A 17,117-nucleotide genomic window follows, 5' to 3' on the forward strand; every position below is an offset into this window, starting at 1 on the left:
ATTCATTCTTTTCACTGCAGAGATAATAGCTAAAACACTGATATTACCGCAATCCTGATTAGTGCATAGATTTCCTCAGTGATTAGACAGTATTGAATGTTACCAACTTGAATTTTAATACCACAGCAGACAAACATTAATCCAAAGACAAGAAGTTTTTAAATCTTATCTGGAATGAGGCCTTTATGACGTTTCAAAAGTTTGAACTCAAACATCAAAAGGACAAGAGAATTGTAAAGTCTGTATGGAGTGTATTGAGAATCAAAGATTTGATTGTCCTCTAGTGGTCACATTGTTAAACTACATTTTAATTACTTTATAGATGGAAAATCTTTATTTTTAAAAAAAATTTTAGATATTGGCGTTTGTCTCCAGTGTCGTATAAAAATAAATGTGTGCATTGTCACGTGTACTGTAGTTTTTAAAGGCAGTATAATATGAATAAACGTGCATGTTAATTGGATTAACGGTTAAAAAAAATATGGTTTAATAAACAGGTCCGTTTGCTATGACAAAATTGGAAAAGCTTTAAATGCTTTGAAACGTTAAAAACGGTGGTTGGTTTGAAATCGTTCGCTGCAGGCAGCAACAGATTGAAAAATGTTAATCCAGGATATATTGTGTACATTTTTGTCATCATTCCATACACTATATTTTTGTTTGCAATCCTGTGTGGGAAAAATCAAATTTTCGGGTGCTAAACTAATTTACTCCATTGGATAAATCAAGTGTTTTATTGCGTGTGGGAGGGCGGGGCGGCGCTGTCCGTGGTGCTGAACGTCGGTCACGTGACTTCCCCTGTGAAGGTGTATTTTTCTGCGTGCTCGCTGTGACCTGACACCAAACAGCTGCGGCTACACTTTTGATGTAATCGCACTGGCCCAAAAACTTACACCGCTTTATCGATCTCCACAGGTTGCGATTTTTTTTTTTTTTTTTTTTTTTTTCACGCTGCGCCATTTTCGCTCCGGTAATGGACACCGATTATTCGCCCGGTTTGGAAAATCCGCTGTACAACGAGCTGAAGTACTTCTGCAGGAGGATCCAGGAGGCCTACAAAGAGCTGAAAGAGGACCTGACTCCTTACAGAGATGAACGCTTTTACAGGTGCGGCTCTCTTTGTTTTTGGCGCTAAGGGCCGAGATTATGGTGCAAATTTTTACCATTAAAACGAGTAACTCCCGCTGCGGAACACGAGAATATAATGCAAGAAAATCCTTCGTGTATATACTAAAATATCAGATTGTGATTATGAGCAAACTGAATCATTATAAAAGGCAGCACGTGTTGATTTGTGGAAGGGAATATACTTTCTGTAGCTCTTTAAAATTTAAGGTGGTTATTATGAAAGATGTTTTACAGTTGCAGCTAGTCTGGGATTTAGTGCCATCTAGTGGTGACGTTGGAGATGGCTTTGGTTGTCCCCGTCACAATTCCATATAATAAAAGGGAAGTGGCCTCTGTGTGTTTGTGTATCCGGAGCATCATTTGAAATCCACAAAGAGCTGACTTTCGTCCTTTGGCATACTTATGTATTTTTTCATGAGGATTCAAGTCGTGAAAACAGCAAGGTTATCGGACCAATACGCACTTCCACAATAAGAGCCTCTATTTCAAAATAAAAACCTGTGAGGTTGCTGCAGACCTCCATGCACTAACATCCCAGACAGCAGATTCAAATCTGGACATTTTCTGTATGCATGTGACTGCCGATCCAGAATGAACATGTTCACACTCTGGACAAAACAGCAAAATTGTGTCTCAACAGTGTCTCACATAGGCCAAAAACAAACAAATGGAACAGCAACAAAAAAGGAACTGATTCCATAACCCTAAAATCATTATCTCACACACACACACACACACATATGACAAATATAATAAATATATAGGGTTAGCAGAAAGCATTGCTTTCTGTAGCCGTACATTGATTGTTGGCTACAGAAAGCAACACTGTAGCCAATAGAAAGTCTCGCCAAAAAAATGATCTAATGTGAACACTGCCACAGTACATGTATAAAACGTCAGTTATTTGCAATTTCTTTACATGGAATATTGTATTGGTTAAGTAGTTTTAGAAAAGCTTATTGATGATAGGAATTCATTTTAGAAAATTGAACACAACTGAGAACAGATTAAACCTTCAATAAAGACTTTCATAAAAGCCAATACATTTTTCTATGTCAAAAGTTTAAAAAATGTAGCATAACTGTAAAGAGATTTTTTTTTCCCAAAAAAAATCAGCTGTCCTCTATATGCAGTACAAATGACCACATCTAGAACCCTGTGGTTCCCCTCAGATCAATGTCCTAGTTCATAAGTATTTTATTTCTGTTCACGCTTTTACTCCTTTGGTGATGAGGATTTGTGTTCCTTTGTCTTTTTTTGTGACAAGCAATAGAAATATGATCCTCAATTTCACAGAAATTAGGATTTGTCACTGCAGGTACCCATAAATTGTAAACATTGTCAAAGTCCAGCAAGTTTTGCTTATATGTGTACACCTAAGTCGATACTGTGCAAGTATTTTAAGTACCCTTTCATTTTGATTTAAAAAAAAAATGTAATTTGATTTTTTTTTCCCTTTATTTCTTCAGTGGGTCAACAGAATAACAAAATTTGAAGTGTCAGTGATGTTTTTTGTCTATTTATTTTAAGCAAGTCAGTTATCACATGGCAATAAACAAGGCAAACCTAATTTTTAATTTATTAAATGTGCAATTTTCTCAAGGGTACAAAAACATTTGCCTGCGACTCTTGTCGTAGTGTTGGCTTCAACATTAATATTTATTTTTAGTGGTCTGCCATTTCTAAAAAAAATAAAAGAAAAAAGAAAAATTTGATTGTATGTAATCTGAATTTTATATTTTTTGAACAAATAGACGTGACTTCAAAACTGATGAGTGAAGTAGATTTTTTTTAAATCTATCGTGCATTTGATATTTTTCAGTGTTTTAAGATTCTCTTTTGACCACTTGTGTAAAAAAAATTCACCACATTACATTTATGTTTTCCTTTTTTGAAAGACCCATTAGAAAATTGCAGCAACTGTTTATGAAATTAAAATTTTTCATTTTACTTTGTAGAACGTTCTAATTAAGAATTATAGTTTTGTGGAATACAACGTCCAGCACAATTTAGTGGAGTGTTTTTCTTGATGATGATTGTTTTTTTTTAAGTTAAAACGTGTATTTCCGCCTTCCTAAAAACCACGTGATCTCAGCCCCACCTTTTTGACGTCGTGTATGTCGTCACTTGTAGTTCACGGATGTGGAGTCACTTGGAGATTTTAGCGATTTTCTCACGGCCGAGTCTTCGAAGCAACAAAAAATGGAATTGTAAGTGAAAACTTTAGTTTAGCTCATGCACTAGCGAAGCGTCGCTGGTGTTGAGATTTGTTTTGAACCGCGGCGCACTTACAGGATTAGCATTGAAGCTAACTGTGGCTACATATTCGCACCTGTGCCACACAAACAGTCAATATTCTCCACTTAACAAGCCGTGTAAGGTGTTTTTGGTATGTTCTGAGGTTTTAAGCTCGTTATAAATTTAACTAATGTCTTCTTGCCGCAGATTAGCCCCCATGAGGCTCTACACTCTGTCAAAAAGGCATTTTGTCTTGGTCTTCGTGACATTTTTGATCTGCTTCGGCCTCACAGTCTTCATAGGAATTGCAGGTATGTTGTTCCTCAGGTCAGCTGCTTTCAGGCTGCTTTAACAGACTGTGCTCCTTCAGATCCAGATATGAAGTGGTTGAGTCATTCTGTTTGACCTTATCAGCTCTTCTCAAACGTTTAAGCCATCCCAACTCAAATAAACAACTCACTCACGACTCACCGGCTCATACTTGCTGCTATGTTTCTGCCCACAAAATCCTAGCCATATCTGATTATCTCTGAGATAGCTGAACCAAAAATAAATGCTGCTTGGGCCCTGTTTTAGCAGAACAAAAAAATGCAGCTTACAGCTATTCCCCCATAATAGTTCAGAACAAGAAACCTGAACAAGTCACAGAAGTATTTGAGAGTGGCACAGGAAATATGAGGACAGCATGACCGCGGTACAATGTGCAGTAGAGATAACAGGCGGCTCTGAGCTCTTGCTTGTTTGCAGTGGTGATGGACAGGTTGGCGTAATTTTGCAGATGACACTGTGATCTGTAGTGATCACACAAAGTAAGTTGAGCCATGTCTGGAGAGATGGAAATGTGCTCAAGAGAAGTCATTAGGAACAAGATTGAAAGCATTCGCTTGTATGAGAATGAGCGCTTCGGAATGGTGCTGTGGTAAGGAGTAGAAGTGATGGAGGCATGTCAGATTGTTTAATTTCTCTTTTTTTGTGGAAAGTCAGTGGGTAGATATTCAGTTCAAGTTTATTTATATAGCACATTTAAACACAACTGCAGCTGACCAAAGTGCTTCACAATAGTAGCAATACAATAACTGTAAAACATTAGGCCGTGGGTACGGACCCGTATCTACAGAGACCGTTCTAAAGATATGGAGGGTGTCTTACCGACCAATCAGAATGCGCAAATATGTCCGTACCCGTACCATATGCGGCTAAAGGTTCGGCAAGGCTTCAAAACTCATCCGTACATTGTCCGTATCTTCAGTGAACACTGTTCTAAAGATACGGAGGGTGTCTTACCGACCAATCAAATGCGCATATATGTCCGTACCCGTAACCATATGTGGCTAAAGGTCTGACCAGGCTTCAAAACTCATCCGTACATTGGCCGTATCTTCAGTGAACCTCAGTCCATACCTTTAGCAATCCCGCAGAAGATACGGTTTTGTACGTATCCTTAGCCACTTCGAAAATATTAACAAAAGGAAAGAAATTACAAATATAAAAATACAGAGCAAAATAGCAGAGCAAAGCACATACCACTTAGCCAGTGTTGAAAGCCAGGGAAAAGAGATGAGTTTTCAGTCTGGATTTAAACTGACTCTTGAGGACCTGACAGACAGCGGAAGATTGTTCCAGATTTGTGGCGCTGCCACAGAAAAGGCTCTATCACCTCTGGATTTAAGCCTGGCTTTAGGAACAGCCAGGAGAAGATAAAAAAAAATCTAGGGCCCTAAACAAAACTATTGTTTTTCTAAGGTGTCGAGAAGGATCAGTTTCTTGAGCGTCAAAATTGGACTTCTTAAGAAGTTATGTTTTGAAGTTGAAATATCTCAATGTTCCAAAGACTGCCCAGCTTAATTTTGATTGGTGTCATATTATGATATAAGTAGTTCCTGGAAAAGTGCAGAATTTCATCGGGTAGTCGAGGGTGCCATCTTGGGCACTGCAAAACATTTCGCTGAAGTGACATTTATATTTGAGGAATTTCTGGATTATGCTTTCAACATTCAGAGCTAGTTTTTGCATGATATCATTCCATTAGCAAGCCCTGTACTGTTCTTTTTAAATTTAATGTGGAATTATGAAGGTGCAAGAGTATAGGTGGTGCTCAAGTTGATTAAAAACAACAAATTGTGTTGTTTCGGGTTGCATATCTCAATGTGTCCTGACCAGATTTGAATGAAATCTTTATCAGGCTCCCTGTATGTCTATTAACTGTCATATAAAGATTACAGTGAAGTGGTGAAGCTGAAGATGCAGTGATTTTGTGGGATATGACAAAAATGGACAGAATGGGCATATCAGTGCGAGAGTGCACATTGAAGACAAAGTGAAAGGCATTTGAGATGGTTTGGGTGGGTGCTAAGAAGTGATGCAGGTTGTATTGGGAGAAGGTACGAGCCATCACACAGGAGAAGAGGAGGAGGTTTATGGATGTAATGTAGGAGAACATTCAGGTGGTCGGTGTGACGGACGAAGAAGGAGACTTGCAATCTGCTGTGGCGACACCCAAGGCCTGAAACACACTGCAAGTGTCACAGTCACATTATGGCTGCCTTGTGTGTTGATTTTCATTTTGGTGACCATGGGCCTCATGTATCAACATTGCGTACGGTGATATTTGAGTGTGTATGGGGTGTACTTGGCATTTATCAGTGTGGTCGTTGGCGTACAGTGCGCTGAAAATATACACCAAGTCGAGAGGTGGTGTAAATTATACACCAAAATGAACCAGCACTGGAATCCACATAAAAATGAAAATGATCAACATGATAAACAGTGCCATTATACAAATCAATGCATATGTTACATAAATAACACTTTCTTGATTATACTACATAATAATTAATACAAATCCTGCTTTTGTGGGATTGTTGGTCTATGGAGCACGATCCGTGGCCACAGCGCTGACCGCAAAGAAAGCCCTGCTCGCCTTTTTCTCCAGATTTCGAGCCTGGAGCCAAAACAGCACCGAGCTTATCTTTATGTGGTGTGATCGTTTTAGACAATGAAATTGATAATTACAACTATAGTGTTGTCATTCCCTTCGCCCGTGCTGCAATCAGGTTTTGTTTTCTCCATTCGTTTAACATAAAATAAAGAAATAAATTAAAAAAATAAAGAAATCTGAAAAATAAGGCGTGTCTTATTAATTGAGCTAGCAATTATACACGTCAAGAATTATTGACGTGAAAAGAGAATAACACTTTTTTGATTATACTACAAAACAATTCATACGACGGCCGCTTTTGGCGCTCTATTGGCACGTGTCGTGATTGGTGAAGTTCTTTTTCTTTGCCGTCTTCCTGGCTTCCATGTCGTGAAATGAGGGTGTGTCTGAAGCGGAGTCTGAATATTTATGGGCGTGTTCATTATAATTCTGATTGTTTTTACCCGACGCATTTATCAACGTCACGTCGGGCGTACACCGGAAATGGGCAGGTGCGCACTGCTTGATACATGGTCACGGCAACTTTGGTGTACTTCAAATCTACACCGGGAATTTACGCCACAAGCGCGCAACATTGATACATGAGGCCCCATGTAACCTTGCAGACAGACGTGTGTGGTGTCACGTGAATTGCTCCCCTCTAGACAAAAAACACGGCACCTACGATTTCCAGACAAGCATTTTGACATCATGCCTGCTGTTTTAAATTTAAGTAACAGCTTTTACTGGACTTTCTATGACGGAATGAACTTACAGGCATGAAAAATATAGATACTTAAATCATTTTAAAAAAGTGAGTGAAAAAGTCATGACTGCTGTCCGGTTACAGTTTGTTTTACAATCTCCTCAACTAAACTCACGCCATGTTCTGTCAATCATATCTGTAATTTTAAAGAATAATCTAAAAGAACAAAGTTGATGGTGAGTCTCCATGTGCTTAGACCTGTTTATATTTTTAAGTTTATATAGTAAAATGCACTCAGGTGCATGGCTGTATCTGATGAACTGTGGGTGTACGCACAAAAGAAAAGCCCAAACTGATTATGCACAGTAACAATCACAAAGGATAGTGTGGAATAAATTAATATTTAAAAGATAAATGATGGGGAAAGACTAAACAGTGACACACGGCAAACACAGCTAAAATTCTGCCCGGTGTCACTGACTGAACAGTCCACCTAAAAATTGGTCTGCCCTGCATTCACTGCGTATGTGTCATTTGAGTGCCAGCCGCAGTTCACCGATTAGCACATCATTTCTGCTTCAAACTGCATTCCAGTCATCATCTATCTCAGTGATAGATACAGTAGTGTTCAGAATAATAGTAGTGCTATGTGACTGAAAAGATTAATCCAGGTTTTGAGTATATTTCTTATTGTTACATGGGAAACAAAGTACCAGTAGATTCAGTAGATTCTCACAAATCCAACCAGACCAAGCATTCATGATATGCACACTCTTAAGGCTATGAAATTGGGCTATTAGTGTAAAAAAAAAGTAGAAAAGGGGGTGTTCACAATAATAGTAGTGTGGCATTCAGTTAGTGAGTTCGTCAGTTTTGTGGAACAAACAGGTGTGAATCAGGTGTCCCCTATTTAAGGATGAAGCCAGCACCTGTTGAACATGGTTGTCTCTTTGAAAGCCTGAGGAAAATGGGTCATTCAAGACATTGTTCAGAAAAACAGTGTAGTTTGATTGGAGAGGGGAAAACTTATACGCAGGTGCAAAAAATTATAGGCTGTTCATCTACAATGATCTCCAATGCTTTAAAATGGCCAAAAAACAGAGACGCGTGGAAGAAAATGGAAAACAACCATCAAAATGGATAGAAGAATAGCCAGAATGGCAAAGGCTCACCCATTGATCAGCTCCAGGATGATCAAAGACAGTCTGGCATTACCTGTAAGTGCTGTGACAGTTAGAAGACGCCTGTGTGAAGCTTATTTATTTGCAAGAATCCCCTACAAAATCCCTGTTAAATAAAAGATGTGCAGAAGAGGTTACAATTTGCCAAAGAACACATCAACTGGCCTAAAGAGAAATGGAGGAATATTTTGTGGACTGATGAGAGTAAAATTGTTCTTTTTGGGTCCAAGGGCCACAGACAGTTTGTGAGATGACCCACAAGCTCTGAATTCAAGTCACAGTGAAGACAGTGAAGCATGGTGGTGCAAGCATCATGATATGGGCATGTTTCTCCTACTATGGTGTTGGGCCTATATATCGCATACCAGGTATCATGGATCAGTTTGGATATGTCAAAATACTTGAAGTGGACATGCCCTTGAAATGGGTGTTTCAACATGACAATCACCCCAAGCACACTAGTAAACGAGCAAAATCTTGGTTCCAAACCAACAAAATTAATGTTTTGGACTGGCCTACCCAATCCCCGGACTTAAATCCAATTGAGAACTTGTGGGGTGACATCAAAAAAGCTATTTCTGAAGCAAAACCAAGAAATGTGAATGAATTGTGGAATGTTGTTAAAGAATCTGGGAGTGGAATAACAGGTGAAAGGTGCCACAAGTTGGTTGACTCCATGCCTCGCAGATGTGAAGAAATCATGAAAAACTGGTTATACAACTAAATACTAGTTTAGTGATTCACAGGATTGCTAAAAAAAAAAAGCTGTTTGAACATAATAGTTTTGAGTTTGTAGCGTCAATAGCAGATGCTACTATTACTGTGAACACCCCCTTTTCTACTTTTTTTTTTTTACTAATAGCCCAATTTCATAGCCTTAAGAGTGTGCATATCATGAATGCTTGGTCTTGTTGGATTTGTGAGAATCTACTGAATCTACTGGTACCTTGTTTCCCATGTAACAATAAGAAATATACTCAAAACCTGGATTAATCTTTTCAGTCACATAGCACTACTATTATTATGAACACTACTGTATCTGAAGCTTTAGTACAACAATCATTTCCACATAAATTCAGCATTATTTCATAAAAAATACGGACGAAGTAATCAGAGCGCCGAAGCCAAACGAACTGCTGCCTGTTGCGTTCACTGCGCCTCCGTCATTTCAAAGTGTCAGTAGCGACTCACCGATTATTGCCTCGTTTCTGCTTAAAATTGATTTTAGAATGATTTAAGAGGTTTTACCTTGTCATTTGATGGTTAATAATCACATTATTCCCTTTGATCAGTTTGGGTGTAGATACTCGGTCTCAGACGAGCTGCTCTGTTCCAATTGATGCATGCACAGTGAAGGCGGGGGGACTGTTCGGTCTGCAACACCGGTATAAATGAGCGCTTGTGAGTGTGGCCAAAGTGACTTGACTGTGCAGTGTGTTCCAGGTGTAATGGGAGTGCCTGAAACTCCAACTCTTTATGTTTTGCTTTGGTACTTGTTCTGTGGGAGATACTGGTTTAAGATTTTCTTTTGTTTGGGTTTTTTTTTTTTGTTTTTTTTTTTTGTTTGTTTGTTTGTTTTTTTTGCAGGGCCTAAAATTATTGCTAAGCAAGAGCACAGTGGTGATCAGGTACTTGTCAAAAATGCCTCACTCAAGGTAAGACATTTCTTAATAGAAATAAATGTCAAAAAGTTATTTAAATGCAAAAACCTGCATGATGTCAAAATTACTTGTTTTATCTGACCTACAGTCCAAATAATAATAGTTACATTTTCATAGAGCAGAAATCCACATTGAGAAGTTTGAACCAGTTTCTGCCATTTTCCCATTACAGTGCTCTCCAAAAGTATTGGGCCGCTTAACATTTCACACATTTTAATTTGCTTATGCCATTTCAAATACAAAAAGTAAATCAGACTTCTTAAAATAAACATTCTAAAATTATCTTCCTTAAACTCTCAAATCTCTACAACTTGATATAAATTAATAAAAAATATAAAAGCCAAGGTGATGGGTTACAAAAGTATGTTATAGAGGAGGATTTTCTTTGAGTTTAAGGAAGATAATTTCTAGAAATTTTTATATTGAGATGCTGATTTACTTTATGTATTTGAAATGGCATAAATGAATTAAAATGTGTGAAATATCAAGCAGCCCAATACTTTTGGAGGGCACTGTATATATAAAAACTCTAAATTACTTAATAACTTGGTTAAAAAAAAAAAAACTTAAGTTCTCACAGCTACTGAAATCCTCATTGTGGTTTTTAAAAATTGTCAGTGATAATTACTTAGATTTTTGCTAACTTGTGATTTCTGTTTTCAGACCGGACCCTTCTGCCTTTTTTCTCCTCCCCTCACAACCTACAACCAGCAGCTCTGGCTCACCTGTGTCATGCAGGTTGAACACAGCAGCGGTGAGTCCAGCAAATGTGCTACAGTCTGTGATAAATGTTTAAAAGCACCTTTCTGTTTGGTCATCGTGAAAAATAAAAACCCTTTTCCCTTGATGCTTTCCCTGTGTGCGTCAGTGGCCGGTTTCCAGCAGCAGTTTGAAATGAGCGTGGATTTAAAAGGAGTGCTGCAGGACGCCAGCATAAGGAAAACGGACAATGTGCACAAGAAATCACGAATGCTGCATTGCCAGGCTGTGTCCATCAGTAACAGCAGAGTGAGTTCTTGAAGCGTCATGGTGGTGGCGTCTTATAGTTGTTGTTTCCTGAATCATCGTCGATTTCCTTTGCTCACACAGGAATGTGATGAGATCATTGTGCTTCATCTGGGCTACCTGAACTACACCCAGTACCAGGTGGAGATAAGCTTCAGAAACCTTGAAAACGCCACATATGACATCAAGTTCAAATTTGTAGTAAGTGATGCACATTGGTTGTACTGTATCTTCTTTGACACTCTGCTTAAACACAGCTGTTTGACTTATCCCTCCCCCCTTTTATCAATCTTTTTCAGTGGAAAATGTACAATTCAACCTTCTCACAAGTGGAAATCTGGTTCCGGTTTGTTTTTGTGGTATTGACCTTCATGGTTACGGTAAAGACCCAGCTTTCTTTTTAGTTCTTCACTGCAGTTAATTCCACATGAACAGAAATCCAGGCTGCTCTGAATAAAATGTAGTGAGGCCCTTAAACAGCCTTTGTTTTTAATATGTGATACATGTTGTCATATTGCCAGATCCATATGTGCTACACCTTTGATGCGAACATTATAAGATAGCCCTTAGGAAGTGGGAAAGCTGAGCTGGCTTTGTCTTCCTTTTCTCTGTGTCTTCTAGTGTATGTTTGCTCATTCGCTGAGGAAGTTTTCAATGAGGGACTGGGGCATAGAACAGAAGTGGATGTCTGTCATGTTGCCCTTGCTCCTGCTCTATAATGGTGAGTTGAGTCTGGTCTTATTCATTTGCAATGAAAGAAAAGTTACATCTTCCAGCTTAAAAATATTCCTGCCTCTCTTTTAATTTAAAGGTCAGGTGTATTTCTTACTGTGAATGAGTTTTACTTTTACTGTACAGATCCATTTTTCCCGCTGTCGTTCCTGGTGAACAGCTGGTTTTCGGGGTTGTTAGACACTTTCTTTCAGGCGACCTTTCTCTGTGCCCTGCTGCTCTTCTGGCTCTGCGTCTACCATGGCATCAGAGTTCAGGTAAGTCTGGCATTTTTTTCCCACATCATAATAGTTTCCTTTTTAATTACAACTTACATGTAGCATTTACCTCATTTGCCCAGGGTGAGAGGAAATTCCTGACATTCTACCTGCCAAAGCTGGTCATCGTGGGTCTTCTGTGGCTCTCAGCGGTTACACTGGGAATGTGGCAAACGTAAGTGTGACGCCTGGCTATAGTCGGCATGATGCACACACTGAATTACAGCAATAGTGAGTTGATCTACTCCTGGGTTTCTAGGGTCAATGAACTCCAAGACCCTACCTACCAATACAAGGTGGATATCGAAAACTTTGAGGTAAGACTGCCATTTTAGTAACATGAGAATCCATGACAGCTGCTTCAGGTAAATCCACTTCTGATACGATTGTGCTTGGGCTTTGTTAAACTTGTGTTTTATTTCTCCAGGGCATGAAGGTGTTCTTCCTGATTGTGGTCGCTGTCTACATCCTCTACTTGATCTTCCTGGTCGTCAGAGCTTGTTCTGAACTGAAGAACATGCCTTACTCCGGTGTGACACTGCACCACACCTCTTCCTATTTGACACGATTGACACTTTAACTGTAGTCATACCAATCTGTGATGTCACTTCTTTTCACCAGATCTTCGGCTGAAATTTTTGACCGCCCTGACATTTGTGGTCCTCATTATAAGGTGTGCTTTAGGATATTTAATTGGGAAAAACGAAACAAAAAAAGTTTTTTGCCTTTGAAAAGCTTAAATTGGTGTATGTGATTAGTTTTGTTTAAAATACTGCTGTGCCTGTCTTTCTCTCTCTGCCAGCATGCTCATTCTATACCTGAGGTTTGGTGCCAAGGCTCTCCAAGAAAACTTTGTGGCTGCATTGTCTACTCATTATCAAAACTATATCCTTCCAAAAGTATTTGACTTTGTTTAAAGATAAAATCGAAAAAGGAGTCCTGCATGGGTCCACAAATTGTGAATCAAAAAGTTAAAAAAAAACAAAACTTTATGCTCAGGTGCTCAGTTGGAGATAGGGATGGTATTCAATACTTAAAAAACAGGCGTTTTTATCTTCAAATGGTGAAAAAATGAAAAAGAGCTCTTTAGTATGAAAACCTCAGGAAGACCAAAAACAAAGCTCCAAGGCACTGTGTGAAAATGAATTAAAAAGCCTTTCTTGTGGCATGGCTATATAATTAAAATACGCACCAACGCGTTTCGGCCCAGCATGGCCTTCTTCAGGATATCAAACAGGTTTTGCACAGGTGTCACAGGCCTCCTTTAATAAGGAGGAAGCTAGTCCACGCCTACACTCAGATAATTAGAGGAGATAAAAAGTGCATTTTTAGAACAACAACAATGGAAAGACAAAACACAAAAATACTATACAGTATAGTCTATGTACAATATAATACTATATAATACAATTGATTTAAATATATGTAATGCAATCGCTCAAGTGGTAAACCCCATTGAAACAGGGCGGGCACCTCCTTGAACAATCTAAATCACAAGATACATATATCATAAATATGAAGAGAAATCTGTCGGCGTTGAGGCCTGGATGTTCAGTTGCTTTTAAGTGTACAATCCAATAAGTTTCACGTTGTAGGAGGAGAGAAAGTCTGTCGCCACCATGTGATTGTTTTTCAATTGTTTCAATGACCATCACTTTTAGTTTGACATTTGTGTGTCCAGCCATGTGATAGTGGACTGCCATAGGGTAGAGTGGATCTTGCTTGTGTATGGCACGTTTATGCTCTGCAAGTCTGTCTTTAAGTCTCCTTTTAGTTCTTCCAATATAGAAACATCCACATTCACACTGCAATTTACATACCACAAAAGATGTATTGCAGTTGGCATACTTTTTTAATTGAAATTTCTTTCCTGTACGGCCTTTGAAAGATGATGATTTGTCAATATTGGGCAATGATTGCAATTGCCACAAGGGAATGTTCCTTTGGGGAGCTGAAGCCATGTGGATGAAGTAGCAGGTGGCAAGTGGCTCCTCACCAGATGATCCTTAAGGGTGGGAGCACGTCTATAACAAAAAGCTGGAGGATCAGGGAACACGTCCTTGAGATGAGCATCACTATCAATAATGCTCCAATTTCTTTTAATGATGTCTGTGATCTCTCTGCATCTAGAACTGTATTGTGTGGAAAAATAGACCTGGCCTGTAGGTGGCGCCCGAGCCTTTTTTTGAAAAAGAGTTTTTCTGTCCATTTGTTTAACTCTGCTGTATGTTTGTCTCAGTGCATGTTTGTTATAGCCTCTTTGTTGGAATCTGTCCATCATGGTAGAGGCCTGCACCTCAAAATCTGCATCAGAGTCACAAAGTCTCCTCAGTCTTTGAAATTGTCCAAATGGGATATTGTTTTTGAGATGTGATGGGTGAAAGCTGTCAGCTCTTAATATTGTGTTACGATCCGTACTTTTCTGTAAATAGAGGTATGAATATTCCCTTGGTCGTCTTTCATAATATTCAAGTCCAAAAAGTTAATCTTTGATTTACTATATTCCAGACTTAATTTGATATTGGCATTTACAGAGTTTAAGTATTTGTGAAAGTCCAATAATTCTACTTCAGTGCCGGTGAGAAAAAAAAAATAAAAAATCATCTATGTATCTCCCATTTGATGCACTGAAGAAAGGGATTAGATTCACTGTGGATGCATGTTCTCTCCCACAGGCCCATGAATAGTCCAGCATAGCTAGGGGCATAAGCGGCTCCCATGGCTGTCCCCTGTATCTGACGGTAAAGCTTGTCCTGGAACAAAAATATATTATTGTGAAGTGTCCACTCTGTAAGTGAGAGAATGAAGCTATTTGGTGGCATAGAGTCCTCAGCTTGTTCTTGAAGATAAAAGTGCAATGCTTCAAGCCCTTCCTCGTGAGGGATATTTGTGTACAACGCCTCAACATCCATTGTGACAAGAAGTGCTTCCCCTATATTTTCCAGTTGATTGAGCTTTATCAGCACATCAGTAGTATCTTTTAAATATGCTGGAAGCCTCTGTACACAAGGTTTTATAAAATAATCAATAAACATTGAGGCAGGTTCAGTAATTGTATCATTACCACTAATGATTGGTCTGCCAGGGGGGTCATGCAAATTCTTGTGGATTTTGGCCCCCTCTGGCTTTTTGTTATAGACGTGCTCCCACCCTTAAGGATCATCTGGTGAGGAGCCACTTGCCACCTGCTACTTCATCCACATGGCTTCAGCTCCCCAAAGGAACATTCTTTTGTGGCAATTGCAATCATTGCCCCAATATTGACAAATCATCTTTCAAAGGCCGTACAGGAAAGAAATTTCAATTTAAAAAAGTATGCCAACTGCAATACATCTTTTATGGTATATAAATTGCAGTGTGAATGTGGATGTTTCTATATTGGAAGAACTACAAGGAGACTTAAAGAGCATAAACGTGCCATACACAAGCAAGATCCACTCTACCCTATGGCAGTCCACTATCACATGGCTGGACACACAAATGTCAATAAACTAAAAGTGATGGTCATTGAAACAATTGAAAAACAATCACGTGGTGGCGAAAGACTTTCTCTCCTCCTACAACGTGAAACTTATTGGATTGTACACTTAAAAGCAACTGAACGTCCAGGCCTCAACGCCGACATAGATTTCTCTCCATATTTATGATATATGTATCTTGTGATTTAGATTGTTCAAGGAAGTGCCCGCCCTGTTTCAATGGGGTTTACCACTTGAGTGATTGCATTACATATATTTAAATGAATTGTATTATATTGTACATAGACTATACTGTATAGTATTTTTGTGTTTTGTCTTTCCATTGTTGTTGTTCTAAAAATGTACTTTTTATCTCCTCTAATTATCTGAGTGTAGGCGTGGACTAGCTTCTTCCTTATTAAAGGAGGCCTGTGACACCTGTGCAAAACCTGTTTGATATCCTGAAGAAGGCCATGCTGGGCCGAAATGCGTTGGTGCGTATTTTAATTATATAGCCATGCCACAATAAAGGCTTTTTAATTCATTTTCACAGAGTGCGTTGGAGCTTTGTTTTTGGTCTTCCTGAGGTTTTCACACTAAAGAGCTCTTTTTCGTTTATTCATTTTTTTCACCATTTGAAGATAAAAACACCTGTTTTCTAAGTATTTTACTTTGTGTATGATTTCCCTTCAAGTATGTCGTATGACCTTGTATGGTTGATTTCTGTGCTAGCAGAGGACGTTTCCTTAATTCAGACCTACCAGCTGAATTTTTATCATTCTACGGCCTCCTAAACTTCTACTTGTACACGTTGGCATTTGTGTACTCCCCCTCTAAAAATGCCCTTTATGGTAAGAGTTATGCTAAAATGTTTCTAGTCCTTTAAAGTCCAGAAGATGAATGAAATCAACTTTTTCTTTTTTCACGCCCAGACTCCCAGTTGAAGGATAATCCTGCATTCTCTATGCTAAATGACTCTGATGATGAGGTGATCTATGGGTATGTGTTCAGTTGATTATGTGGGGAGGAATCATCATGTAGCACATTTTGAACCTTGACTTGCACACACAAAAGCTCAGTACATGCACAGTGGAGCAAACATTTAATAAAATGAAAAACAAATTTAATGGCTACCACACACAAATCCACTGATGTTACCTTGTCTTTGTATAGGAGTGATTATGAAGAAATGCCTTTACAAAATGGCCGTCCCATCAAAGCAACCAGCAAGTACCAGGATGAGAGTGACAGTGACTGATGGGAGCTCTGAGCGATGCTGTTCCTGTTGTATGAGAGTAAATTATGGCAAACCTCAAAGTGTACCTGTAAATATGGAATATGTGCATTGGCAATACAAAATAATATACTGTATTTGTACATAAATATATTTTTTAGAACTTCTGTCGACTGAATGTACTAATGTTTTAGCAACTGCATCATGATTTCAGTCTTGCTGAGAGTAAAATAATTAATTTGTGAAGATCATAACCAGCATTTCTCTTTGGAGGGTTACTAATATTTGTAAAAAAAAAAAAAAAAAAAAATTTAGATTTTAAATCTTTGCGTGGAACCACTGTTCTTCTGTACAGTTGTTTGTTTTTGCCATTCCTTTCAGCTCTCTGATATAAGCATGCACACAGATGACTGCACTGTGTAAAATACAGAAGTCATATACAACAGTATATTTTGGCTCATAGAGCACTCGCACGACCCTCAAATTGGGAATTTTAGTGCCATAGCTTTATCGGCTGGTGACAAATTTTTGTCCACTAATTAAAATGCCCATGGACCACTGATTTCCTACCACTCCTTTCTCTGGAAAGTGGCTTTGTAT

General features: G+C 38.7%; 1 protein-coding gene across 2 annotated transcripts; it reads left to right on the forward strand.

Moving 5' to 3' along the window:
• The first annotated feature begins 822 nt into the window (after positions 1-822).
• On the forward strand, positions 823-16,677 carry tmem181 (transmembrane protein 181). 2 transcript variants are annotated; one of them, XM_034161974.1, is made up of 17 exons: positions 823-1,107; positions 3,574-3,677; positions 9,758-9,825; positions 10,495-10,585; positions 10,700-10,839; positions 10,921-11,037; positions 11,136-11,216; positions 11,458-11,557; positions 11,695-11,825; positions 11,909-12,000; positions 12,085-12,142; positions 12,253-12,355; positions 12,447-12,498; positions 12,628-12,710; positions 16,045-16,134; positions 16,216-16,282; positions 16,457-16,677. In XM_034161974.1, exons 1-17 carry the CDS (start codon positions 974-976, stop codon positions 16,539-16,541), a joined length of 1,596 nt encoding a protein of 531 aa, XP_034017865.1. In that variant the 5' UTR covers positions 823-973; the 3' UTR covers positions 16,542-16,677. The 2 variants fall into 2 exon arrangements, with proteins under 2 accessions (XP_034017865.1, XP_034017866.1); XM_034161975.1 differs by lacking the exon at positions 823-1,107 and adding an exon at positions 3,216-3,338.
• The last annotated feature ends 440 nt before the right edge of the window (positions 16,678-17,117 follow it).

Source organism: Thalassophryne amazonica, chromosome 21 (assembly GCF_902500255.1).
Source record: "Thalassophryne amazonica chromosome 21, fThaAma1.1, whole genome shotgun sequence".
Lineage (NCBI taxonomy): Eukaryota > Metazoa > Chordata > Actinopteri > Batrachoidiformes > Batrachoididae > Thalassophryne > Thalassophryne amazonica.